Source organism: Camelina sativa, chromosome 6, assembly GCF_030686135.1.
Source record: "Camelina sativa cultivar CO46 ecotype springtype chromosome 6, ASM3068613v1".
Lineage (NCBI taxonomy): Eukaryota > Viridiplantae > Streptophyta > Magnoliopsida > Brassicales > Brassicaceae > Camelina > Camelina sativa.
In genome coordinates this window covers 6,280,597-6,307,544 of record NC_141885.1, presented here as the reverse complement: position 1 = coordinate 6,307,544, position 26,948 = coordinate 6,280,597, and the positions used below count along the sequence as shown (strand labels likewise).

Below are 26,948 nucleotides of genomic sequence, written 5' to 3'. Positions count from 1 at the left end.
AAAAAATGGAATGTGTGACAGATCCAGCTTGGCTCGACCCTAGCAAGATCTCTAATAAAAATAGGTCCATGTATGGTCTATCTCTTCTTGTACTTGCGGTCCAACGAACCAGTCTACAATAAACCCCCAACTAGAAAATTTAATTGGTATGGTTTGAACAAACTGGTTAGTCTTATATAAGCCATATCCTTGACTTTGATATATACATATATTTTTAAAAGACTTAAAACCATTGGACCAAAAAAACCTTTTAGAACAACATTTTGCTTTCTTTATCTTAAATATGTTTGCTTATGCCACTGTTATTATCTTAATATGTCTTAGTTTTGCATAGCCAATAATTATTTATCTTATATATAAAGGTATGCATCTAGAAATGGGTATACATATTTTTGGTCTTATATACCTACATTTATACATATACAAGGAAATGGTATATTTTAGAGAGGATGGTAAAGCGTGGGGAGAAGAATATAAGATAAAGGTGACAAATATTTCAAACCAAGTTTAAAGAAAAGAAAAAAAATGATGTCTTCTCCGACCGCGTCCGTCGCCTCTCACGACGGCGGAATCCCTCGCCATTTCTCTCTTCAGGCCCTCCCCACCTCATGGGGAAGAACAAAAACTCCAAAAAGAAACCTCCAGGATGGTCTCCCCCGTCCAAGCGCTCACCAGGCGCGTAAACACCGTCCTCCTCCTCTGTCTTGAAACTCTCCGGTGATGAGAACTTGCTGACTTCTGTGTCGAATAAGTCCTCTCCTCCACAACCTAATGCCTCAGCTGAAGCGCCGTCTTCAGTCTCAGCCATTGAAACCTCAGTCTGTGAAACCTTAGTTCCAGATCTGAACCTACAAGACGCTAAAGCGGGTGCTGTTGACCCAGCCCTCCCTGTACCGTCTGTGGAAACAACAATTGAGGACGAGCTTCCATCATCAGAAGCTCCCAACTCAACAATTGCGAAGGCTACAACCGTAATCGACCCAAATAGCCCAGAACCTCAAACAAGCTCTGCGAATGCTAAAGAATTAGCTGACCCAGATTCAGATGCCAGCAAAGCAGGAGACGACGGTTGGCTCAAACTGTTTAAATGCTCCACAAGAACCCTCTCAAAAAAAGGAAAGGCGTTCACCCTACCCTTGGGAGAAGCTTGTGTCGAAATCCCAAACTCTGTCATCGCGAAGCATGAGAAGTCTTGGGAGTCTTTCATAATCGGTCAATTCTACTCTGACCCTCCATCTCAGGGTACAATCCACACCATTGTCAATGGCATATGGAGCAACAAGTTCTGGGATATCTCAGTCTCAAAACTTGAAGGTAACGCTTTTCTTTTCAGAATACCGAATTTTCAGACACGGTCTAGAGTTCTAAACCAAAGACTCTGGAGCATCGACGGTCAGACAATTTTCGTTGCAAATTGGAAGCCTGGTTTCATTCCAGTTAAGCCAGAACTAGTGTCGGCCCCAATATGGTTAGAACTGCGTAATGTCCCTTTGCAATTTTTCAACGACGATGGTTTGGAGCATATTGCAAGCCTTGTTGGAGACCCAAAATGCCTCCATCCCTCCACGGCAAACAAGACAAACCTAGAAGTGGCAAAGGTCTTCACTGTTATTGATCCTCGTAAACCATTGTCAGAAGCCGTCAATGTCAAATTTCAATCAGGTGAAATTAAAAGGGTTCTAGTTTCTAGTCCTTGGATGCCACCAGTTTGTGGACACTGTAAGGAGATAGGACACAGCATAAAGCGTTGCAAGTTGGCCCCTGTCTCTTGTTCAGGCTGCAGCTCAACTGCACACACGATCGTAATGTGTCCCAGGGAAAAAAAGAAGAAAAAGACATTAACTTATCGGGTCAAGCAGAACAAGTCTCCTAACTCTAACACTCCTCCAGTGTCTCCTGATAAGGCTCATCTTTTAGAAAAAGAAAAAGGCGTTATGCCTTCTTCAAACACGGCATTCAAGGATCCTAAGACAGTTGGTGATTATAGCGGTTCAGGTGATGCTAGTACTCTGTAGGAGTCTCTGGTGCAGATGCAGATTCCTCGGATGTCTCCTCTAGTGACTACAATGGGAGCGAGCCCTATGAGAACAGTGAGTTGGAGCAAGATGACTTTGAGTTCACTAATGTGGTGTCAGCTAGGCAGCGCAAGCGTGAACGAGGCAAGAGCCTCAGAATCAACTAATTTTTATGTGTATAGACATTTTTTGTTGGAATGTCCGAGGCTTTAATAAGCTATCTCACCGGACCGGTTTTAAGAAATGGATTCGAAGAAATAAGCCTTTTTTTGGTAGTTTGATCGAGACTCATGTACAGCAGCCCAAGTGTGGCAAGTTTATCAATAGTTTAATGCCGGGATGGCAATATGAGGAGAATTACGACTTCTCAGCTCTGGGAAGGATTTGGGTCATGTGGCACCCTAGTATCAAGGTCTCCATTTTGTCAAAATCTCTCCAAATGGTAACATCTGAGGTTACTCTTCCTAGTTGAGCTGTTCCTATGGTTGTTTCTTTTGTCTACGCTTCAAATGAGGTAGTGGAAAGACTTGCTCTTTGGGATGAAATTTCAAACTTTTCTGTGAACCCAGCAGTCCAAGGTAAACCCTGGTCAGTTCTTGGCGATTTTAACCAAACCCTTCATCCTAGCGAGCATTCAAGGTCTGATGGTTTCTCGGTTGATAGAGCGACTTCAGTCTTCAGAGAATGTCTTCTTAATGCTTCCCTATATGACCTTACTTTGAGAGGCTGCTCTTACACCTGGTGGAACAAAAGAAAACAAGACCCGGTTGCAAAAAAACTAGACAGAGCTCTAGTAAATGATCTTTGGGCTACACATTTTCCATCTTCTTTTGCATTTTTTGTGGAGCCAGATTTCTCGGATCATGCTTGTTCTTCTATCACTCTCTCTGTTGATCGTCAAAGGCAAAAGAGACCTTTCAAGCTTTTCACTTTCCTTCTTCAGGACCATTGTTTTATCGAGCTTATCTGTCAGAATTGGTTTTCTCTCAATATTCAGGGTTCTGAGATGTTCTGTATCTCACAAAAGCTAAGAGCTCTGAAAAAAATCATTCGGGACTTCAGTAGAGAAAAATTTTCGGGCATTGAGCTTAGAGTCAAAGAAGCACACGAGATAGTGATTCAGCACCAAGCCACCTTGCTTTCAAATCCCTCATCTTCTAATGCTGAAATCCTCATCGAAGCTGAGAGAATATGGCAGTTCCTGGTCATTGCGGAGGAGAAGTACCTAAGCCAGAGAGCAGGTATAACCTGGTTGCGAGATGGAGACTGTAACTCTGCGTATTTCCACAAGATGGTAAACTCAAGAAAAGCGATAAACCACATCCACTTTTTGGAAAACGCAAACGGTGAAAGAATCGATTCTCCTCAGGGCATCCAAGACATCTATGTGGATTACTTTTCAGACCTCCTAGGAAGTGCCGTTTCACCTGCCTCATTCACACAGGAAGACATCACAAACCTCCTGGACTTCAGATGCTCAATTGATCAACAAAACCAAATGGTAAAGCAATTCTCCTCGGAAGAGATCAAAGAGGCTTTTTGCTCTTTGCCAAAAAATAAATCTAGCGGGCCAGATGGATATCCAGCAGAATTCTTTATAAATTGTTGGAGTGTTGTCGGGGGAGAGGTCATCTCAGCAGTCACATAATTCTTTTCTTCAGGAAAGCTCCTCAAGCAATGGAATGCAACCTCGTTGGTCCTGATCCCAAAGATCCCGAATGCGTCGAAACCATCAGAGTTCAGACCAATTTCCTGTTTAGACATTCTCTATAAGGTCATTTTAAAGCTCATCGCAAACAGGCTCAAGGTTTTACTCCCGGATGTCATTTCCCCCTGCCAATCTGCCTTCATCAAAGGGAGAAACCTCTCGGAGAATGTGTTGCTTGCCACAGAAATTTTTCACGGCTATAACAGGAAAAATGTAGACCCTCGCGGCATGCTAAAGGTCGACCTGAGGAAAGCCTTCGATTCGGTTAGATGGGACTTCATTTTATCAGTTCTAAAGGGTATCAATCTGCTGGAAATCTTTATTAGTTGGATCGAGGAATGCATCACCACTCCGTCTTTCTCTGTCGCTATAAATGGATTCTCTGGAGGTTTCTTCAAGAGTAAGAGAGGCCTAAGGCAAGGTGACCCCCTGTCACCCTATCTTTTTGTTCTTGCAATGGAAGTGTTCTCAAAGCTCCTTTCATCAAGATACTCCTCAGGCTATATCTTTCATCATCCGAAAACATCAGAACTTAACATCACTCATCCGATGTTTGCGGACGATGTTATGATTTTCTTCGATGGAGGCAGCTCTTCTTTACACGGTATAAATGAGACGCTCGATGATTTTGCTGGTTGGTCTGGGCTTAACATGAATGTAGACAAGACTGAGTTGTTCCTCGCGGGAGTGACTGAAGCCGAGGAATCAACGATTGCTCAATACGGCTTCCCTCAAGCTTCATTGCCTATAAGGTACTTAGGGCTACCCCTAATGAGTCGCAAGCGCAAAACCGCCGAATATGCCCCTCTTGTGGAGAAAGTGAAGAGTAAATTCACCCTATGGTCTGTGAAGACTCTATCTTTTGCAGGGCGGCTCCAACTGCTAGCTTCAATCATTTCTGGTATTGTTGTTTTCTGGATTTCTACATTCAGGCTCCCGAAAGGTTGTATCAAAGAAATAGAGTCTTTGTGCTCTCGTTTCCTTTGGTCTGGAGGTATCGAAAATCCTCACAAAGCAAAAGTAGCTTGGTCTCAAGTTTGCTTGCCAAAGGATGAAGGTGGCCTTGGTTTCAGAAGTTTTTCCGACTGGAACATAACTCTCAATCTCAAGCTCATTTGGTTGTTATTCTCAAACAGTCGGTCCCTTTGGGTTAAATGGCACAAGCACCACCACCTCCCAGGATCCGTAAACGGCCCTATAGCAGCATTTTGGTCTATAAAAGAAGACATAAATGACACCTAGAACTGGAGATCTCTTTTACGACCTAGACCGATTGCAGAGAGATTCCTAAAGTGCTCTATTGGTAACGGTTTATCTGCCAGTTTATGGCATGATTCCTGGAGTCCGTTTGGCCCCCTAATAAAGCTTTTGGGAGATGAAGGTCCCAGAAACCTGCGTATCCCAAGAGTAGCCACGGTAGCCGATGCCGTCGAAGGAGCCACCTGGCGATTACCTTCCCCAAGATCTCAAGAAGCCCTTGACCTGCATACCTATCTCACTACAATAAAACTCCCGCTGCACCCTGACCTTGAAGACTCCTACGATTGGATAGTCAACAACATCGACTACAACGGTTTCTCTTCTTCAAAAACGTGGGAGGCTCTAAGACAGATAGAACCTAAAAAAGACTGGTCACCTGTGATCTGGTTTAAAGGTGCTACCCCGAGGAATTCTTTCCACTTGTGGGTATCTCATCTGAACAGACTCCCCACTCGCTCTCGGATGATCTCCTGGGGTCTGCAGGTTTCTCCACTTTGTTGCTTATGTGCAACGAGTGATGAGACTCGAGACCACCTCCTGCTTACTTGTAACTTCAGCGAATCAATTTGGAACCTTGTGCAGTCCAGACTAAGACTTACTCCACTTCAATTTCGAGACTGGGAAAGTCTTCTCTCCTGGATCAAGCTCAGCACGGCCTCTTGTCCGTCGGTGCTCCGGAAAATTGTCTCTCAAGCCACCATCTACGCTATCTGGAAGCAGAGAAACAATGTTCTCCATAATTCTCAAGTCATCCCACCAGCTGTTGTTTTCAAGACCATCAACCGAGAGATCATCAACACCATCCATGCTAGAAACCATCGCAGGAAATTCAAGAAGCTGTTGAGTCTCTGGATTATCTGAAGTTTGCATCAACCGGTTCAAGCTTTTCACTCTAACTTTACTTCCTTGTTTTTTATTTTATTTTTGCCAAGAAACCTAAAGCTGGGTACTCATTTGTAAAACCAAAACTTTTCATTTTATATGATATTTACTCACTTAGCAAAAAAAAAAAAAATGATGTCAGAGAACTGAAACTGTTTCTTAACAGAGCAACCATGAAAGATGTATGCGTGGAGTTTCTTTCTATTTCCGATCATTCTCTCTCTCCTCACACCTGTTCTTCTCTGTCTTCAGGTTTCCATTTTTGGTAATGAAAAAGATTACTTAGGATAACATAGCCATCACCGAATCCAAACATCACATGCCTCCCTCTCTTATATGTATGTTATGTGCCGCTCTTGTGTGTATATATGAGACATTGGTTGTAAGGAGAGACTAACAAGAAGATGGATTTTTCATGTTTCCAAGAGTACCCTTTTGGTCTCAAGTTCAGAGGTACATTTAATGGGTTTGGAGAAAACAATGCAGTGTCTGAATCCGTGGTAGAAGAGTTGTGCAATAGAGGAAGGATGCAGAAGAAGAGTGATGATGATTTGAAGAAGAAGAAGAAGAAACAGAGCGGTTCTAGGGTTTGTAGTAGAGGGCATTGGAGGATCTCTGAGGATACTCAGCTTATGGAGCTTGTTGCAGTTAACGGTCCTCAAAACTGGAACCACATTGCAGAGAATATGCAAGGAAGAACAGGTAAACAAAAAGTTAAAATCAATCTTTTTCCTCTGCTAATTCCTGAAAAATGTGAAACTTACAATGTTCTTGCTTCTTTGGGTTTGTTTCAAGGCAAGAGTTGCAGATTGAGGTGGTTCAACCAGTTAGATCCGAGGATTAACAAGAGAGCTTTCAGTGTTGAGGAGGAAGAGAGACTACTTGCAGCTCACAGAGCATTTGGTAACAAATGGGCAATGATTGCAAAGATTTTTACTGGAAGAACAGACAATGCCTTAAAGAATCACTGGCATGTACTTATGGCAAGAAAGATGAGGCAGCAATCAAGTTCTTACGTCCAAAGATTCAATGGGTCTACTCATAAACCAAACACAGATCACAAAATCTTCAATCTTTCTCCTGGTTTGTGTCTTCTTACCCTATCTAGTTCTTGATACATATACATTGAGTTTGATCTGTTACTAGAGTCAAGTCATTATGCTAAATCTCTTGATATTTAGCACTCAAGAGCATTGAACTTATGGTAACATGTAAATTGGGCTCAAAATTAACCAGCTTGCAAGTTTTAGGGAGATTCTCTGATGTTGGTGAGTTCTAAGTTTCATGTTTCTGTGTGTTCTACAGGTAATGTCGATGATGAAGATATAAATCTGAAAAAGTACAGCTGGGAAATGCTAAAAGAGGGAACTACTAACCTGAAAGCTCAGTATCTCCAAGAAGAATATTGTTCTTCACGCATGCCGATGCAGGGTCCACATCATCACTACTCAACCTTCCCTGCAGATTCCTTGGCACTGACACTGCATGTTTCCATCCAGGAACCATCATCATCATCATCATCATCTTCGTCATTATCACTGCCATCATCATCAACTGCAGAACATACAATGGTGACCAGATATATTGAGACCACTAAACCTCCAGCATTTATAGATTTCCTAGGAGTAGGCCACTAAAGCTCCAACATGTAGAGTGGGAACTAATCAAGAACTTGATTACTCCTGTCATTGTTATCAATGTCACTGTCTTTTGTTAGCCATTAACATGACAAACTACGAAATCAAGTTATGTCTTTATTATCTTTATCCAAGTGCTATTATTTATCGAATTTCTGATTCAAACTCTCAAAACAATATTACAAAAATTAAACACCAGCACATATTTATCTTTAAGAATTCTGAGTTAGGCCATGAATGGAGACAAAAGTAATGGTTCTAACCCAAGGTAAAGAATCAATGACCAAAAAAAATCTATAGCAGTTTTGCATTCCATATGAGTAAAACTTAACTAGCATGAGCAATACTGTCATGCATTCTAACTGGTGTCAGCCATTGCTTTTTCGAGTTCTTCCAATGTAAGCAGCCTCGTGGTCTTCAAATTATTTTCTGCTTCTGTGTAGGAATCTATATCCTTAAGGTTCACTTGCTTCAATGCGAATTGGTTTCCAACAGCCTTTATTGTCTTCTCAACAAAATCAGATCTTTCAATGTAATCCTTCATTTTACACACGAAATCTGTGTGATCTCTTTCCTGCAATGTACCAAAACCGTTGGAATACATAACTAACTTCTATGAATCAAAGAGTTTTGGATCAAGTAATCAAATTGAAGACATTTAGATCACGATAGATTCAGGATCATACCAACCGGTACTGTGGCACTCTCGAAGGCAGCTTAAGGTAAGCCATGTTTCTCACATTGTAGTCCCATAGAAATGATGTATGGTGTATCCATCTATTCCTTATTATTGATTGAGCATTCCCACCAAACTTACGATCACCAAAAACATAATCTGAAATATCCAAAATACAAGAAACATTAAAACCTTTTCACTAAGAGTAACTAAACAAGAAATCTAAAAGAGTAGAGCTTTAGTCACACACACCATTCTCACGTAGTTGGAAACCATTAATACCCTTAAACACTTCACCATACAACGAACCGCTCCAGGCCATGACAGAACGAGGATAAGGCTGGACATTTGGAACATCATCCTTGTTACAAATAAAACTCACAAACAGAGTACTCTTATCCACAATCACAGTTCCTCCTCCTGTAAACCTTTTAATAACCGGTACTCGATCTTCCATAACAGGTCCAAGCTCAAGAAGCTGAGCAGGCTTCCTGTAACAACGACAACATTGCTCAAAAAGTTTACATTTTTTCGCAATGATTTTGATTTAGAATCGAGGAAAGATGGAAACAGTAAAGAGTTTTTACCCTGACATTCCCATGACAATGGTAGGGACATTGGTTCCATCATTAACAATGCACCAATTATGAGAAGATGTTCTAAGAAGCCTTTCTTCCAAATGCAGTTGCTCCAAGATTGGTATACCTTTAAGTCTAACAAGATTCATCAACGGAAGCCCCAAATCCTTAGCTCTACTTAAACTCATCTTAGCCCTTTTCAAGCTTTAACCTATGATACAGGACAAGAGCCATCATCAAAAACAGAGACTTTATAGTTTCTTTCAAAAACCCACAAAGACCCATGACATTAAAAAGCAGACAAATCTCGAAAATTTCGAATCTTTTGGTCGGATTTTGAATTTTAATGAAGATTGAAGAAAGGTATCTAATTTCGATTGAGGGTTATCAAAATCACGATATCAATAACAAGGGAAGCTTACCTGAATTCGTATTCCGGTGACGGGCGTTGGTCGGCGATCGCCGACTTCAATGAAACGGGAGGATTCTGATTACAACTGGCGAAGCCTCTAGCTTGACTAGAAGCTTTTTTATATTATAATGCGGGAAAAAAAAGTATATGCGCGCAAGGTGTTTGATTAAATGCCGCAATGCGATGTGTTTAGGAAACAAGCATCTATGGCTAGAGAGTCTTATAATTATCTGATTAATCTCGGCGTAGAACACACGAAAACACTATGTTGCATGGAAACTGTTCGATTAAATGCCGCAAAGAGATGTATTTGTCAACAAACATGTTTTAAACATTCACAATCTTTTTTTTTTTTTTGAATTAAATGTAAAATTTATTCGAAAAAAAACATTTTACATCTGCTTTGTGTTGAGTGTTTGAAATTGTTTGAGATTTTATCTATCTGAGACTAAAGAAGATGAGAAAAGAAAAATTATCTTGAAGCAAGCCATTGTTCCATTGGAGCCGTGTATTAAACATTCACAATCTCATCACAAGAAATAGTAATAATAAAAGAATAAATGTCATTATTAGATCTTAATAGAAGCTATTCATGAATTTAACAAAGTCATTAAAATCGATTTTTCCGTCTTTGTTTCCATCTAATGACCTAATCATTACCAAACAGTTCTCTAGGTTAAACCCTTCTTTGAAACCTAAGATTGTTAAAACTCTTTGCAACTCTGTAGCATCGATGAACCCATCTCTGTTTTCATCAAACACATCAAAAGCTTGCTTCACTTCTTCCAGACTTGCTTCTTTCTCTTCGAACATACTCGAAACTTGCTTAGGACTGTACCGTTCTTGAAGCTGATCATCGCTGTCTTTGTCAGGGAAAAGTCCTAAACTTGTCATAACCATCTCTGCATCTTCTTTACGAAGATCACCACCATCACCATCTTTTTGTTTGATCATCAAACTCTCTTGTTGATCTTTGTTGTTGTTTTTGTCGATACTACTTTGATGATGATGATGTTGAAGAAGAGGGACAAATCTGGATAAAGAGATGCGAGTAGAAGAAACCCATCTGCAAAAACTTATGAGGAACAAGTTGAACAGAGCAAACAAAGGAACAGAAGAAGATTGTTTGTAGCCCGACAAGAAACTCTTCGACTCCATGGTTACGTTACTTAGGTATATCAATGAATGAAAGGAATCACAAAAAAAGTTATTAGAAAAGCTTCTTAGAGGAGATATAGAAGCTGTGTGTGTATGTTAAGATATATATATATATATATATATACAAGATTGAGTTTTTCAAGTGTTGGTTCAAGGAAAGTGGTATAGGGCGAGTAGAGACAAAGACAAAGTCCGTGTTTGAATAGGAAATAGGAAGTTTCTTTTAGTTTCCTTATAACATTGTTGGAATTGTTAGGAGTTGTTTTGGTCTTATTTGGAGGAAAGTTTGGTCTTGTTTGACTTGTTTATTTATTGTTAACTAACAAATATTTTGTATGTTTTATTGGTTGGATATATAATTGTGTCAAGTAATCTAGACTTTTTGTCTATGTTTTAATTAGAATTCAAATATGATATTTAATTAAATGAAAACTCGAGAGACCAAGACTGGAATACATATGTAATACTGAAGACTTTTTTCTTTGAATGTACGACATTTATTTCAATCATAATTTGACTGGAAATCTACTTAATTTATATAATTATAATTATTTCAATAATGTTTTACGCTGGTTGTGTAATATAATTTTCTTTTTTTATCAATTTCTTTTTATGATTTTTTTTTTTAAAGACCCAACCCCTCTATTATTACTTCACCAATGGAGGTGGTCTTATTTGTGACTTTCAGTATGATATAATTTCTTTGTTTTAACTTTTAACCGTAGTAGGCCTTAACTTCGATTATTATATGACTATATATATGAGTATCTATAATATAACCATTATTGATATGGTCTCAGTTGCTCAGATATGGTTCAAAATTCAGTCTCAAAACTCCAAATTGCAAGAATATGTCTTCTCTTTTAATATATGGTCTCAGTTGCGTAGATATATAATTGGAAAATTCACTCTAAAAACCGCAACTCAAAACTGTCTCTTTAATTTTCTCCTTTTCATATGGGCTTAGTTGCTTAGTTGAATTTTAAACTTGCTCTCAAAACACCGAACTCCAACTGTCTCTTTTTTATACTTTTTCCCTTCTTCTCTAACACCTCAGCTCCTCCTCCTGGACTAATCTCTTCACCACTATCTTAATAGTTCTCGACCCGTGTCACCACTATCTTAAGATGCTTCTCCATTTTTTTTTTTTTTTTTTTTGAAGTAAAATTTCTAGTGATTTAATCTCTTCACTGCTTCTCCTTCACCTCCACTTGCCCTCATATTCTCTGTTGTTCGGTTCCATCTTCTTTGATCTCTCCTTCTCTGGTGATAGTACAATGGCCTATTATGTCTCACGACAGTTCTCTATGATTTGTATATTTTTTTTCTATTCTGTGCATTTGTTGTATGTATCATCATAACGGGCCATAATCACTATCGATCGATCTTTATCTTTTAGTGATTTATATATTTTCTTTAAATAGGAGTAAATAAATAAAGCTACAACTATATAAATGGTTGATAGACACGATTATTGGTAAATGACACAGCAGAATATTTAATATTTTCTTATCATATATAATTTTTAATTAAAAACTTGTTTCTTAATATTATTATTATTTTTTGTCGACAATATAACTTTGTTATTAACAAGGATTAGGATACATTGTTCCATGATATTACAAACTTTGATTTCGCTATTCTAGCACCTTTACCTAGATAATCAGCTTCAACATTTAGTTTACGTGGAATTGTTACAAAAGTTACTCCATAAGATTGAGCAATGTTCTTGATATCTTGTAACTGGGTAGCAATAGGAGAATGCTCTCTTAGATGGCTTTGTTGCTGATCAGTAAAGCAGCAATCTATCTTTTTTGTAGAGTATCTCTGCATCGCCACAAAACTTAACTTTGTTGTAACCCAAACGCGTAACATGAGAACTGCTAATCTTAAATGTTCAGCTTCCGCTTCAACTGATGAATTCAAAGGATCAATGGAAGCCATACCTCACAGTATAAACTGTGCATTTTTATTATATAAGATCCATCCAATACCTGCATTGTCGTATGATGAGATCCATGATCCATCAACTAAACAACAGTACTCACTGTCTTGCTGAGAGATGGAACTGATGGGGCTAACTTGTGGAACTGTTCGACATCTTTGGAAAGTTGCATATACTATTTTTTGTTGGTGGAATTTCACATTAATTGACCAAAGAAAGATATGATTAATTTTAATGGTGACGAGTATGAGAGCTTAAGAGAATATTTCAAACAGATTGTGGAAACCAAACAATTAAACAAAAGTAGAGCAAATAATAAGTAACCGTGAATTAACAGCTGCAATGCTTAGGAAAGTCATGATACTTGAGAATTTTTACTTACAATGTCTTTTTTTTTCTTGATGCATAATTAGTTTAATTATTTTTGTATTTCTAAAACATAAGTCTTCGTTTATTTTAAAGTATAAGACTAAAGGCTGTCTGTTCTTCAAATAGCAGAAAAGTATATAACATAGTCGATAGAAAAAGTAGGAGTTCAAGAGTTTTTGAAAGTTAATAAGTATATATGAAATCACTATTATTTGTGTAGGAAAATTCTGATTTTTTTTCTTCAATATGGTTCCAAATTATATATACTTAGAGAAAATTTGGAACCATACTGCAATTGTAGACTGCAATTTGTATTGCATTAATTTTAATTGTAGTACAGTTCCAAATTTTCTCTAGAATATATACATAAAAATTAATGCGGTTGATTGCGGACTTGTAAATGGTGGATGGGGATGGTGTGGTAATGGTGGATGGGATGGGCTTGTGGATTGTGGAAGGTAGATGACGATATCAGGAATGGTAGATTATGGTAGAGTTATGGAAGGTAGATTGTTTACTAATTCTCTATGCAAATTATGTATTTCACTTTAAATCAATAGTATATAATTATTTAGATAATAATTCACCATCAATAACTAAAAAAAAATATTTTGCTGTTGCCAAAAAAAGAAACTAATAAAAATACAAAAGAAAAAACTTTTTTTTTGTTAACTATCTCTTTGAAACAACTTTTTTGGAACATCGACCAGTGAGGAAAAGAGGGAATACTTTTAGTTTAGATCATTTCTACTTTTGCTAACCAAGTGAATTATCGACTGAACCCTAGACTAATCTTCTTGCCACTAAAAGTGTTACGCTAAGAAATCTGTTGTGGTCCTATTAAATATTGGGCAAATCTCATGAAAACTCACTTTCTCCTAAAGTATTGTCACAAAAACCCACTTTCCACTCATGGTATACTTTCCCAAGTTTTTTGCTTACGTGTCCACTTTCCTTTTACATTTTTGCCCTTACTAACAACTTACCTCTCTTTCTCTCCTTCTTTTCTCTATTTTTTTTTTTTTTTTTGTTGTTAACACTTTAACAAAGTAAAATATATTTATTTGTTATCATAAAACAAATTTTCTATTTATTTATATAAAATATATTATGATTATATATTTTCTACATTTTAAGATACATATTGCTATATTTTTTATGAATTTTTAGATTATACAGTATCCATCAGTCGTTGAACATTTGTTCAATTATAAGTGGATAATCAATTGCAGTATTGTTAATAGATAGTTACTTGTGTTTATTCATACAAAATATACATACATAAATTTGGTTAGATCTTTATCCATAACATATTATCCATAACACAACATAGACCAAATAAGTACAAAACCCTTTAATTCTAAATTTTAAATCCTAGAACATAAACCCTTGAACCTAAAACCAAAACTATTCACTTTAAAAAAAAAACAAAATTTAGTGGATAGAAAAACTGTGGATAGGTCTCCATGGATTTACAAAGCATATCTAGACATTAAGCTGAAGAATAGCAGTTGAATGGTGGCTATAGATGTGATCATGTGGATATTTTTTTGTGGATACCAATGTAGACAGACCAAAGAATCATCATACAACATCCACACAATTAAATCCATAGACACCATGAGCTCCTTGCTTCATATTTTGTGTTGGTCCAGAAACATATACACTCATAAGTGGTTAATAAACAAAATAAAAATTAACAACATTGATTTATTTAGAACATTGAATATCAATCATGTGGATTAGTAGTTATGGATACTTATCTTATAATATCTTGCTCATTCTTTACATGAGCAGAAATTTGTCCAAGATAAATTAGCCACATAGATTTCTTTTAGCTAAATGTTTTTGTACTATTTTTCAGCTAGAAGGATTTCTTTTAGGGTTTAGGGTTTAGGGTTTAGGGTTTAGGGTTTAGGGTTTAGGGTTTAGGGTTTATACCCTAAATATTAAATCCTAACACCACATAGACACTAAATCCATATAAGCCCAAAAACGTAAACCTTATACCCTAAATCTTAAATCCTAAACCCTAAACCATACACCTTGAACCCTAAATCCTAAACCATGAATTAAAAATATAGACACATCATCCACATACCTAAACCTAAACTTTTAACCTTAACCCCTAAATCCTACACCTTGAACCTTAGACAATACAACTTGAACTCAAAACATAGACATTGAATCTATATACCATCTAAAGTCTAAACCCTAAACTATGGTGATGTTTGAACATGCAACAAACTTGTCAATAAATTTCATCTGGATTGCTTGTCCACGTGGTCAGAGTTTGGTGGATAGGCTTAGAGATTAATAATGACCATGTTTGTTGTGTAGTATGCTTCTAGTGACACTTCTAAGTTCTAATATCTCTAATTCTAGCTTAAAAATAGTACAAAAACATTTGGCTAAAAGACATCTAAGTGGCTAAACTATAGTGATGTTTGAACATGAAACAAACTTGTCAATAAATTTCATCTGGATTGCTTGTCCACGTGGTCAGAATTTGGTGGATAGGCTTTGAGATTAATAATGACCATGTTTATTGTGTAGTATGCTTCTAGTGACACTTCTAAGTTCTAATATACCTACTTCTAGCTGAAAAATAGTACAAAAACATTTAGCTAAAAGAAATCTATGTGGCTAATTTATCTTGGACAAATTTCTGCTCATGTAAAGAATGAGCAAGATATTATAAGATAAGTATCCATAACTACTAATCCACATGATTGATATTCAATGTTCTAAATAAATCAATGTTGTTAATTTTTATTTTTTTTATTAACCTCTTATGAGTGTATATGTTTCTGGACCAACACAAAATATGAAGCAAGGAGCTCATGGTGTCTATGGATTTAATTGTGTGGATGTTGTATGATGATTCTTTGGTCTGTCTACATTGGTATCCACAAAAAAATATCCACATGATCACATCCATAGCCACCATTCAACTGCTATTCTTCAGCTTAATGTCTAGATATGCTTTGTAAATCCATGGAGACCTATACATAGTTTTTCTATCCACTAAACTTTGTTTTTTTTTTTAAAGTGAATAGTTTTGGTTTTAGGTTCAAGGGTTTATGTTCTAGGATTTAAAATTTAGAATTAAAGGGTTTTGTACTTATTTGGTCTATGTTGTGTTATGGATAATATGCTATGGATAAAGATCTAACCAAATTTATGTATGTATATTTTGTATGAATAAACACAAGTAACTATCTATTAACAATACTGCAATTGATTATCCACTTATAATTGAACAAATGTTCAACGACTGATGGATACTGTATAATCTAAAAATTCATAAAAAATATAGCAATATGTATCCTAAAATGTAGAAAATATATAATCATAACATATTTTATATAAATAAATAGAAAATTTGTTTTCTGATAACAAATAAATATATTTTACTTTGTTAAAGTGTTAACAACAAAAAAGAAGAGAAAAATAGAGAAAAGAAGGAGAGAAAGAGAAGTAAGTTGTTAGTAAGGGCAAAAATGTAAAAGGAAAGTGGACACATAAGCAAAAAACTTGGGAAAGTATATCATGAGTGGAAAGTGGGTTTTTGTGACAGAACTCACACCCAAAGTGGGTTTTCATGACATTCACCCTTAAATATTTATGTTGCATCTGCCTCACTTACCAAGACCGGTCCATCCAAAATGCTGGAACGAATCAAAAAAATATTGTGGCATTTTTTTTTTGGGACATATTGTGGCATTTTTCTATCTACTATTCAAAAAAATTTAAATGTTGGTTTAAACTTATGCTAAATAGTTTAAACAAATTTATGATTCTAAAAATATATCTATTATCATTAAAATGAATAATTTGGTGATTTTTAAAAACATAAAATAAATTTGATAGTCTTAAACGATTGTTTAGTACACTTGTTACATAAGCATAACTTCATATCCTAGACAACAGCCAAATCAACCCTCGTCAAGGTCTGTTTCTTATCTTCATATTTTTCTTTGTTTTTTGGGCAAAATCCTCATTTTTTTTAGATTTATTTCTCTTCTTCACTAAATTTTTAATTGGTAACACATTTTGGTTGGTTTTCTCAAAATCCAAAAGTTTTGGAATGATCCATGAAGACAAGCTTTGTCTGGGACTCCTTAACCTCCATACCTATGAGATTCATGTGAGGAAAGACCCACCTGCTATGTTACTAGGTTTAAACTTAGAAAAATCTTATCCCTTTATCCCTTTCAACCGCCATTAGTGTTTAAGTTTGGGTTAGTCCTTCTGCGACAATGCATTCACGGCTACAAGCTTTGTGTGGGACTTGTTGACCTCCATGGTCAATGGGCTTCCTGCAAAAGAGGACACACCTGCTCTATTACATCATTGCATTTACCATTTACGAGTCTCGGTCACTTCACCACCTGTTAGGAGAATCGCGCTAGAATCTGTAGCAATCCTTGATCAAAAGGTCTTGAACTTTCTCTTGTTGGCGAGAACCTTATCCCTCAGTTTCCTATTGTACCACTTTTATCAAAGTTCGGATGCATATTTTGCAAGAGCCATCATTGATGACTTGCTGATCAAGGAACTTGCGAAGCATGTCTTCAGAAGTACTTCCACCTCGGTCCCAACAGATCTTTCAAGTTTTGTTAGCTTCCTGAAACGACCCAACCCGTTTTTTTATTTTAAAATAATAATAATAATAAGAATAATTCAATAAACCAATATCACTAATAATCCAGCTACAACAAGGTAACACATTAAACCAGCCACCTAGCAATGCTCTAATAACTCATCTCTATCAACCTAACAGAAGTTAGACCACAATCAACAAGACACTAGAACATCCTCCTCTTCATCGTCTTGATTACATGATCACACTTTGCCTTTACCTGCACCACAACACATATGAGATACGTGAGTATTTTATAAACAATTAGTGAGACAATCATTCCATCTATTGGGCTATACACACAAGCAATTGAGATATCTTTTACCATCAATCAAAAATCAATAACCAAACCACAAACAAGACAATGGAATCGACCGACACCAACCCATGCATCGACCGACACCAACTGGGTACACATCGACCGATGAAAGGTCCACTTTCATCGACCGACACTCACAATGCATCGACCGACACATGCTGCCATTGCACGAAATCCTTAGTTTCATCGACCAATTCCTCCATATGACATCGACCGATGCTCCTAGGTCAAACCACGTCGTCCTCGCATTGCATAGACCGACACACAAAGTGCATCGACCGACGCACATGCCGAGCATCGTTTTTCCCTGAAGCTTCTCGCCAGATCTCCGTCCCTAAACCACCAAAAAAACACAAAATAAAGCCACAAAAAGCTTCCCAAAGCCTCATGCGAGTCAACAACATTCTAACAAGCCAAATAAACACATAAACAAGCAGATCAGAGAAAATCTCAAGCTTAGATAAGCCATGGTCATGCTCTCACCTTTGCAAAGAAGATTCTGAACCGCAAACAAGAAGATCTACACTCCTAGGAAGCTCCTAAAACGTTCCCAGCTACAGATCTCTACAAAAACAGCCTCAAAACACCAAGAACTCTCAAGAACACTCAGAAACTTCCTTCTCTCTTTCTTTTTCTCCAGAAACGGCCAAACTCGACCAAACCCTCGAGTTTCCGCTTTTATAAGCGATTCCAGTGCTTTCCTAACTCCAAAACGCAACGTTTAACTTAAACTCATTCACGAAAACCGATCCTTGCATCGACTGATGCATCCTCTAAACCGGGATTCTAGTTCGTGGATGTTACACCTCCCAAAGACTTATACCTCCTTGAAAAATTCATGAAACCAATATCTATCTATGCTTTGTAACTTTTTAAGCTCTGTTTTGTATGAATTCACCTTTTTGAGAAAAAAAAACATGACATATAGAAATTCAAATTAATGAATAAAAATATCAATTATTGTATTTTAATATCCTATAAAATTATAAAAATGTAAATGATGCATATAAAAAATTTGAAAACTTTATAAAAATTTTAGCTATTTAAATGACATTTAATAGAGTATTTTATTTCATTATAATTTAAAAAATACTGCAACATAACAATTATTTTATAAATATGAGCTCTAGGAAAAAATTGAAAATTTTAAAGCATACATTATTAATTATATCAGCATATAAATATATATATATAATTACTATTTTATGATATTATTGGGACCATATTTACATGAGAATTTCTAACAAATTATTATATTGTAGAATTTTGTTATTTTTATCCTGTTCCTACTCAAAATCGGCAAAAATATTAATTTATAGAAGTTTTATTGTATTAATACTTTAGAAGTAAATGATTGATAAATGCTGTGAAAGCATAGAAGAAGAGAGTATATGATAGCATATGCAATTTCTAAATGCCCTCTCATATGTGCTCTTAATAAATGTTGATAGGATGATATATATATAAAAATAAAAATGCTCCTTCATATGCTCTTTCAATCAAATCCTAAGAAACAATATATTGTGGTGGAGGAGACATGCATAAGATCTAGATATTTTATTAAGATTGAATCAATATGTTCAATTATATCTTACTTTGTTTTTCTACTAAAATTGGTTATTTCTCTTCTCTTACCTACCAGTTAGACTTCTAAGGATAAAATCTAACAACGTTTTCAATCATTGATTCATCTTGCAAGTCCCATGTATTTGACTTGACAAAGACCTTTTTAATAGTTACTTAAGTTAAAATGTACATTAATTACTTATCCGTATAAATAGATTGTTTTACATATAAAAAATATCATTTTTTCGGTTAAAAATTATATTGTTGACAAAAAAAAAAAAAAAAATCTATTTATTAACAAAAGACATTTTCTATCCATAACACTAGAAACGACAGAAAGAATAGAAAATAAAAAAAAGGACACCAGAAACGACAGAAGAAAACGATTTGCAAAATTAGTCATGTGTTGTACAGTACATGTGGTGCTTTGAATATCGAATACAATGTCAATCTGCTTCTTCTTAGTTACCAATTTAAATACAAATAAAACACGAAAATATATTATATGTATATATAATTACATTGTTATAACATAAAAAAAATTATTTAGTATATTCTATTGGATAATTTAATTTCTACTATACCAAATTTTATATGAGAACAAATATACAATTTTTGTAATATAAAACAAATAGACAATTTGTTTGAAACGGAATAGATCCACCGAACTGACAAAGTTATTCTTTCAAAAAGGTCGGATGGACACTTGTGTTTGAATCAAGATTACCACAGAGCATATAGTACGTAGATGATTCGGCCATGTATCGAAGGATTTGTTTTAGTTAGAAAACATGTCTTATCCCTAGCATTTTCCATCACTCTAGTAAGAAAACTTCAATGTGATTTGTTGAGGAGTTATGTTTTACGCGAGAAGGTGTTATAAACCCTAATCTGACGTTTCTGGTTATACGGGATGCGGTCTTTGGAATGAGTTCGGAGTTTTCTGAATGTCTGATTTTAATAGTTTAGTATTAGGTATGCCATTTCCGGCGGTGAAGTAATCATGCTATCTTGGACATCGGTGCCAATCATTACGTACTCGAATGTTTGTTTGACATCGTATGAGCCAGATGCATGCATGCCGACGTGCATGATTCGATACCTATAAAGTTAATGCTTTGTCGCGTCCACCTGTTAGGTTTTATATAATACCATTTCAAACATTTAGTTTACACATAATTAAAAAAAAATAAAAAATTGATAGATACTTCAATGAATTTTTTTAATATAAATTTTTACATTAGAATTGGACACCCAAGGGCTGACACGTGTAGTAGGGGATCGACTATAACACTCCAAAAAAATTAATCGCTAAGGGCAAAAACTATTCAATTCGTGTGATCGTACATATATCACTACAATAAACCAATTCTCTTTTATTGACAATTTGCAGCATATTGTATATTATATAAACATTCACACAAACTTATAATGATCACTACACTACATAAGATTTTTCATATATGTTGCTTTAATTTCGTTGCCGACAAATTTAAAGATCAGGCCGTGTAACTTGTAGCTGGGCGAGTTAGAAGACGTTGGAGAATTTTTTGAAAGTCAAGCTTCACAATTTTTGTTCTTTTACTGTTATATCTCTATATATGTATGCGAGACACAAAATTTAATAATCACACTAATTTATGATGAGAGTATTTTCAAAAATACCCCATTTTATATGTCCACTTTTAAAAATATTCTTTCATATTGACCATTTTTAAACCTATTTATTTTTATTTACAAAATGACCAAATTTCTCTTTTTTTGAGTAACAGCAAGAATATATCGCCAAAAATAATGTTTTTCCGCCAAAATCTGTAAATTTTTCCCGCTGAAATTTTGAAATTTATACCTTATAAAAACTTTGTAAACGTTTTAAAAAACTTTTTAAAAACCTTATAAAAAATTTGTAAACGCTTTTACAATAATGGTTTTTTAAATTTTTTTATAAGGTTATTAAGGCATTTACAAAGTTTTTAAAAAATTTTATAATGTTTTTATAAGGTTTTTAATTTGTTTAAAACCTTATAAAAGCTTTGTAAATTTGTTCTAGCGGACAATTTTTTGGCGGAAATTTTTTTTTGAAAATTTTTGGCACGAAAATTTTGTTTTTTATTTTATTGATTAAAATATTTTTCATGTAAGGTTAAAATTGTCATTAAAAAGTAAAGCATGCGAAAATGAAAATAGCCAAAAAAGAGGATATTTTTGAAAAGAAATATATCAAAAAGGGTTTTCCTAACAAATTCTCTTCATAATTTCATAATGCCCAAAATTGTATTTATTTTTTAGGATTAACATTACATTTTTTCCTTGAAACTATCACATCCTATTAGATAAAACCCAAACTTCGATCATGTTTCAAATATCTCTGGAAAAATAGCTCTCAACTTAGATCTCCCTCTTATCAAAAATTGTTATCTTTGTTTTGCTATGAAGTACTGGGAAATTAGATTTCTTTCAAATCGCCTATGTTTCCAATGTTTTGCCTATGTTTTTTCTCAAAGAAAGATAAGTAAATGTGAATTTTCTTGTAGGACAATTTGTAAATTTCATGAGATCTCCTTTTGTAAGCTGTCAGCCAAATCTCCTACGATTTTAAAATATCTGAGATCAACTATAATATATATATATGTATATATATATATATATTTGTATTGATTTTATATATAGGCTCTTATGAATTTATTTATTTATTTTAGTTTATATTGAGATCAACTTGCATTTTTAAACTGCCGTGATGCACTGACGCACATAATAAACTAACTTAGTGGCGCAGCGTAACCGATAGAAAACCTTATGCTCGTTGATTCTTGTGAATGATCGAACAAAGGGGTTGTTTTGATGTCGTTGATTCAAAGAATATCAACGAGAGACGAACTTGTAGATCGTTGATTCAAGAGAATACCCGATAAACAAGAGAAAGATAAGCTTAAAGCTCTGAAATATTATTCAATCAAGAGATGTCCTCTTCAATAAGATTGAGAGGCTACTTATACAAAACAAGAAACCCTAAGTTAAACCGTCTTATAGCTTTTAAAGAAACAAACGTAAAGCCCAAGTAAAGAGAACCATAAAACCAAAGCCCAACATGTTTAAAAAAGAAAAGGAAAGGTAAAGACACGCTGCATCAGGTCCCTCTGGGTTTGAAAAGATTCGTCTCTGAATCTGGATCCTTGTTGTCACCCCGAAATTTAGACAGAAACTTGACATTGAATACGTTGGATGTCTTCATATGCGATGGCAAGAGCAAACGATAAGCATTGTCATTGATACGCTCGAGAACTTCAACAGGACCAATATTTCGTGAACGAAGCTGATTGTATTCAAGAGCAGGCATCCGGTCTCGAATTAGCACCACCCACACCTTATCACCCGGTTGAAAAACTAGCTCCCACCTTTTAGCATCCGCCTTGTCTTTGTAATGCCGAGCCGACAACTCAAGCTGATTACAAGCTTGTTGATGTGTCTCCTTCAATGCGTCAACAAAATCCACAACACGACCATGAAAGCGACGCAGGTCAGGCACTGCCAACAACTCCAAAGGACCTCGTGGAAGCAAACTATACACAACCTCAAAAGGACTGAAACCGGAACTGTGGTTAGTCGTATGGTTATGCGCAAATTCTGCCTGACACAAACGTGATTCCCACGTCCGTAGGTTGTCACCTTACGAGACTTCGCAACATATTACCCAAAGCACAATTGGTCACTTCCGTTTGACCATATGTTTGAGGATGATAAGCGGTACTCATGTCCAGACTCGTATGAAGCAGTTTCCAAAGTGACCTCCAAAAATGGCTTAAAAATCTCGTATCCCTATCAGAGACAATAGACGTAGGAAGCTCATGCAAACGATAAATATCCTGAAAAAAAGCTGTGCTACTCGCACCACATCCGTCGTCTTCTTGCAAGACACAAAATGAGCCATTTTCGAAAAACGATCAACAACCACAAAGATTGAATCGTTTTCCTTCTGTGTCCGTGGAATTCCAAGGATGAAATCCATACTCACATCTGTCCAAGGTTTTGTAGGAATAGGAAGAGGAAGATATAAAACAGCATTGGACGTTGTACCTTTGGCCAATTGACAAGCACGACAACGTTCAACACATCTCTCCACATTCCGTCTTAGTGAAGGCCAATAATAAGAAGCAGAAACCAATTGTAACGTTCTATCACGTCCGACATGACCCTCCGAATGCAGTTCTTCAATCATCTTAAGTCGCAAACTACAATCGGGAACACAAATTGCACCCCTCGAAAAAGGAACCCATCAGTGAGAGTAAAATCAGTACGTGACCCGTTGGTTACGTCTGCCAAGATGGAACTAAAGAAAGGGTCAGTCACATAAAGCTCTGTGAAGGAAGCAAAACCCGGCACAACAACATGCATTGTCGTCAACAAAGTGTGACGGCGACTTAAAGCATTTGCGACGTGATTCAATTTTCCGGCTTTCTGACGTATGGAGAATGTAAACTGTTGCAAATAAGAAATCCATGATGCATGACGTGCAGAGACTTTGACCTGACAGTCAAGGTGCTTAAGAGCATCATGATCCGTAAACAACACAAACTCTCGATGCACAAGATAATGCCGCCAATGTTATATTGCTTGAACCACAACATAGAATTCAACATCGTAGGTACTATAGCGACTCCGGGCTCCCGACAGTTTCTCACTAAAATAAGCCACTGGACGAGACTGTTGGCTAAGAACCGCACCAATACCAAGTTTCGAAGCATCACAGTGGAGTTCAAAGGGTAGTTCAAAGTCCGGAAGGACCAAAATAGGTGCAGATGTTAACTTATGCTTCACTAAATCAAAGGCGTCTTGAGCTTCTACCGACCAAACAAACTTGCCGTCTCTCATACAATCCGTCAAAGGAGCCATAATAGAACTAAAATGAGGAACAAAACGTCTATAAAACGACGCCAAGCCATGAAAACTATGCACCTTTGTAACATTCTTTGGCACCGGCCAAGATTTAATGGTCTCGACCTTGCTCACGTCCATGGAGAGACCATTCGACGAAACTACATAACCAAGGAACAACACACTAGTGACTCCCAACTCACACTTTTGTCTTGCCACAAAATAACTTTCTTGACGAAGATGATCTTGATGAGCTGTTACCGACGAGCTAAAAATCAATATGTCGTCAAAGTATACAACCACAGACTTACCAATAAAAGGACGCAATGCTTGATTCATCACCCGCATAAAAGTACTTGGTGCATTAGAGAGACCAAAGGGCATTACCAACCATTCAAATAGTCCTTCCCGCGTCTTAAAAGCCATTTTCCACTCATCACCAGGACGAATACGAATTTGATGGTAACCACTCTTTAAATCTAGCTTCAAAAAAATTGTAGCAGTCCCAATTTGATCCAGAAAATCATCTAGTCGTGGAATAGGGAACCGATAACGAATGGTTATCTTGTTGATAGCACGACTGTCTATGCACATTCGCCATGAACCGTCCTTCTTAGGAATAAGGAGTGCAGGGACCGCGCACGGACTTAAACTCTCACGCACATGCCCTTTAGCGACAAGATCTTCAACCTGTCTTCGTAGCTCTTCATGCTCCTGCGGGCTCATTCGGTAATGTGGTCTGTTAGGGAGATCTGCTCCAGGAGAGAAATCAATCTGATATTGTAAATCTCGTAGAGGAGGAAGCCCCTGAGGAAGTTCAGATGGAAGACATCCGAAAATTCCTGTAACAAATCTTCTACCCATGGTGCTAACGGTGTGACAATGCTCGGAGTACTGCCAGCCGACAGTAACACGACCGCAAAACCCGTGTCCTTGAACTCTTCCACAAACGCAGTTAAAGGAAAAAACAACACCTTATCCCCTAGCGAAACTACTACCTCTTTGCCGACACCATCTTTTCCCGGCGTACTAGCTGGTAACAAAGGCGGATCCGGGTTTGGTAACAACACAATGCGTCTGTTATCAAAGACAAAACTATAAACATTAGTCTTCCCGTTATGTGACACCTCACGATCGTACTGACAGGGACGCCCCAAAATAACATGTCCAACATCCATTGGCACAATGTCACAAAACAACTTATCCTTGTAGTACTTGCAAAATGGACAAAAGGGACCAAAGCCCGTTGGGAGATACGAATATCTATCCCTTTATTGAGCCACATGAGCTTGTATGGTATCGGGTGAACCTCTCGTTGCAGCCCTAACTTCTTTACCGCCTCCTCAGACACCACATTACGACTACTACCAGAGTCAACGAAAAAGCGACAAACCTTGCCTTTAATGGTGCAGGCCGATTGGAAAATGTTTGTACGTAGCCACGGATCCTCACACACCGTAGGTGCCAAGCAAACTCGTGCAACAAGTAAAGCTCCTCTGTCTCCCGTATGATGATCCTCTTCCAAGACGTCACCTTCGTCCCCCTGCTCGACACCTTCATCGTCCCATACGACTTCGTCCATCAACAAGCCACGACGAGTCTTCTGAGGACAAGCGGTCATGAGATGCCCCTGTTCACCACAAGTGAAACATCGCAAAGCATTAGGTCGTGTGGAACGGCACAGATTAGGAGCCTCCGGTGGTGCAGTGTTCGAGCTGCCTGCACCTTCCACTTCTTTTCCCAGAGGTTGGGTTTTCACATTATCTCCGTTGATACCTCCAAAGCTGCGAGTGCGACTGGCCGGATTCCAAGATGTATTCGCTTTGAACTGTTGTTCGAAAGCAACAACTCTTCGATGGGCTTCAGCAATGGTTGTAGGATCAAATTGATTCAACGAATTCTGGAGTTGAGGTCGCAAACCACCGATGAAACGAGAAACCAACTGAAGTTCACTATCAAAAACCTCATTCCTCGTGATTAGCAAGAAGAATTCATCTGCGTAGTCGTCGACTGTGCGAGAACCCTGTTTCAGATTTTGTAACCGATTGTACATGGTACGTTCATAATTCTGTGGAAGAAAAGAGGACTTGAGATGTTTCTGTAGCTTATACCACGACTCAATCTTCGACTTGACATTACGGGACCGTGTTGACTTCAACTGTGTCCACCATGATGCTGCTCTTCTTCGGAATTTGGTGGCCACCAAGGCGACTTTTCTTTCCTCTGGGACGTGTTGGACTCCATGATCTCATCCACAGCGGTGAGCCAATCTAACAGCTCATCCCCACAAATGCTCCCATGGAACTCTGATATATCGAGTTTAAAACCCGACTCCCACCTACTATCTTCACGCTCTCGTTCCCCTATTTTGCCGTGATGCCTCTGTTTTGGTTTGCGGTCACGAGCAAAAGGGTTACCGAGACTACCTTCCGAACTCTCATAATCCTCACCTTGTTGCTGAAACTGGTTTTGTAAAACCGTTTCCGCCAAAGCTCGCATGGATTGAGCGATTGTTGCTTGGATGTTTTCCTGCATCGACAATAGGGTTTGTCGAAGCTCTGCCCGTTCGTTGAAGGATTCGTCATCACGTCCTTCTTGTTTCTTTGAGTTGTGTGCGGGGGCCATGTTTGAAGAAGCTAACAACTGGATAAAGACCGTCTTTGGCTCTGATACCAAAAAATGGCGCAGCGTAACCGATAGAAAACCTTGTGCTTGTTGATTCTTGTGAATGACCGAACAAAGGGGTTGTCTTGATGTCGTTGATTCAAAGATTACCGACAAGAGACGAACTTGTAGATCGTTGATTCAAGAGAATAGCCGATAAACAAGAGAAAGATAAGCTTAAAGCTCTGAAATATTATTCAATCAAGAGATGCCCTCTTCAATAAGATTGAGAGGCTAATTAT

General features: G+C 37.0%; 4 protein-coding genes across 6 annotated transcripts; 1 reads left to right on the top strand and 3 right to left on the bottom strand.

Moving 5' to 3' along the window:
* Positions 1–4,019: 4,019 nt before the first annotated feature.
* Positions 4,020–7,654, top strand: LOC104790542 (uncharacterized). Of its 2 annotated transcripts, XM_087456305.1 has the most exons (4): positions 4,020–6,203; positions 6,292–6,567; positions 6,661–6,948; positions 7,171–7,654. In XM_087456305.1, the coding sequence occupies exons 2-4, from the start codon at positions 6,393–6,395 to the stop codon at positions 7,500–7,502; spliced, it is 795 nt and encodes a 264-aa protein (XP_087312431.1). In that variant the 5' UTR covers positions 4,020–6,203; positions 6,292–6,392; the 3' UTR covers positions 7,503–7,654. The 2 variants fall into 2 exon arrangements, with proteins under 2 accessions (XP_087312431.1, XP_019102225.1); XM_019246680.2 differs by lacking the exon at positions 4,020–6,203 and having other exon boundaries at positions 6,233–6,567.
* On the bottom strand, positions 7,600–9,392 carry LOC104790541 (uncharacterized). Of its 2 annotated transcripts, none has more exons than XM_087456306.1 (5): positions 9,179–9,392; positions 8,766–8,967; positions 8,431–8,669; positions 8,193–8,337; positions 7,600–8,076 (listed from the first exon to the last, which is right to left on the bottom strand). In XM_087456306.1, exons 2-5 carry the CDS (start codon positions 8,942–8,944, stop codon positions 8,043–8,045), a joined length of 597 nt encoding a protein of 198 aa, XP_087312432.1. In that variant the 5' UTR covers positions 8,945–8,967; positions 9,179–9,392; the 3' UTR covers positions 7,600–8,042. The 2 variants fall into 2 exon arrangements, with proteins under 2 accessions (XP_087312432.1, XP_010514618.1); XM_010516316.3 differs by having other exon boundaries at positions 8,189–8,337; positions 9,179–9,328.
* A 322-nt stretch (positions 9,393–9,714) lies between these two features.
* LOC104790540 (putative calcium-binding protein CML45) lies at positions 9,715–10,326 on the bottom strand. The gene has a single exon (XM_010516315.3). It carries the CDS (start codon positions 10,324–10,326, stop codon positions 9,745–9,747), a length of 582 nt encoding a protein of 193 aa, XP_010514617.1. The 3' UTR covers positions 9,715–9,744.
* A 1,596-nt stretch (positions 10,327–11,922) lies between these two features.
* On the bottom strand, positions 11,923–12,270 carry LOC147942334 (uncharacterized). Its single transcript, XM_087456020.1, has one exon. The coding sequence runs from the start codon at positions 12,268–12,270 to the stop codon at positions 11,923–11,925; it is 348 nt and encodes a 115-aa protein (XP_087312146.1).
* Positions 12,271–26,948: the final 14,678 nt, after the last annotated feature.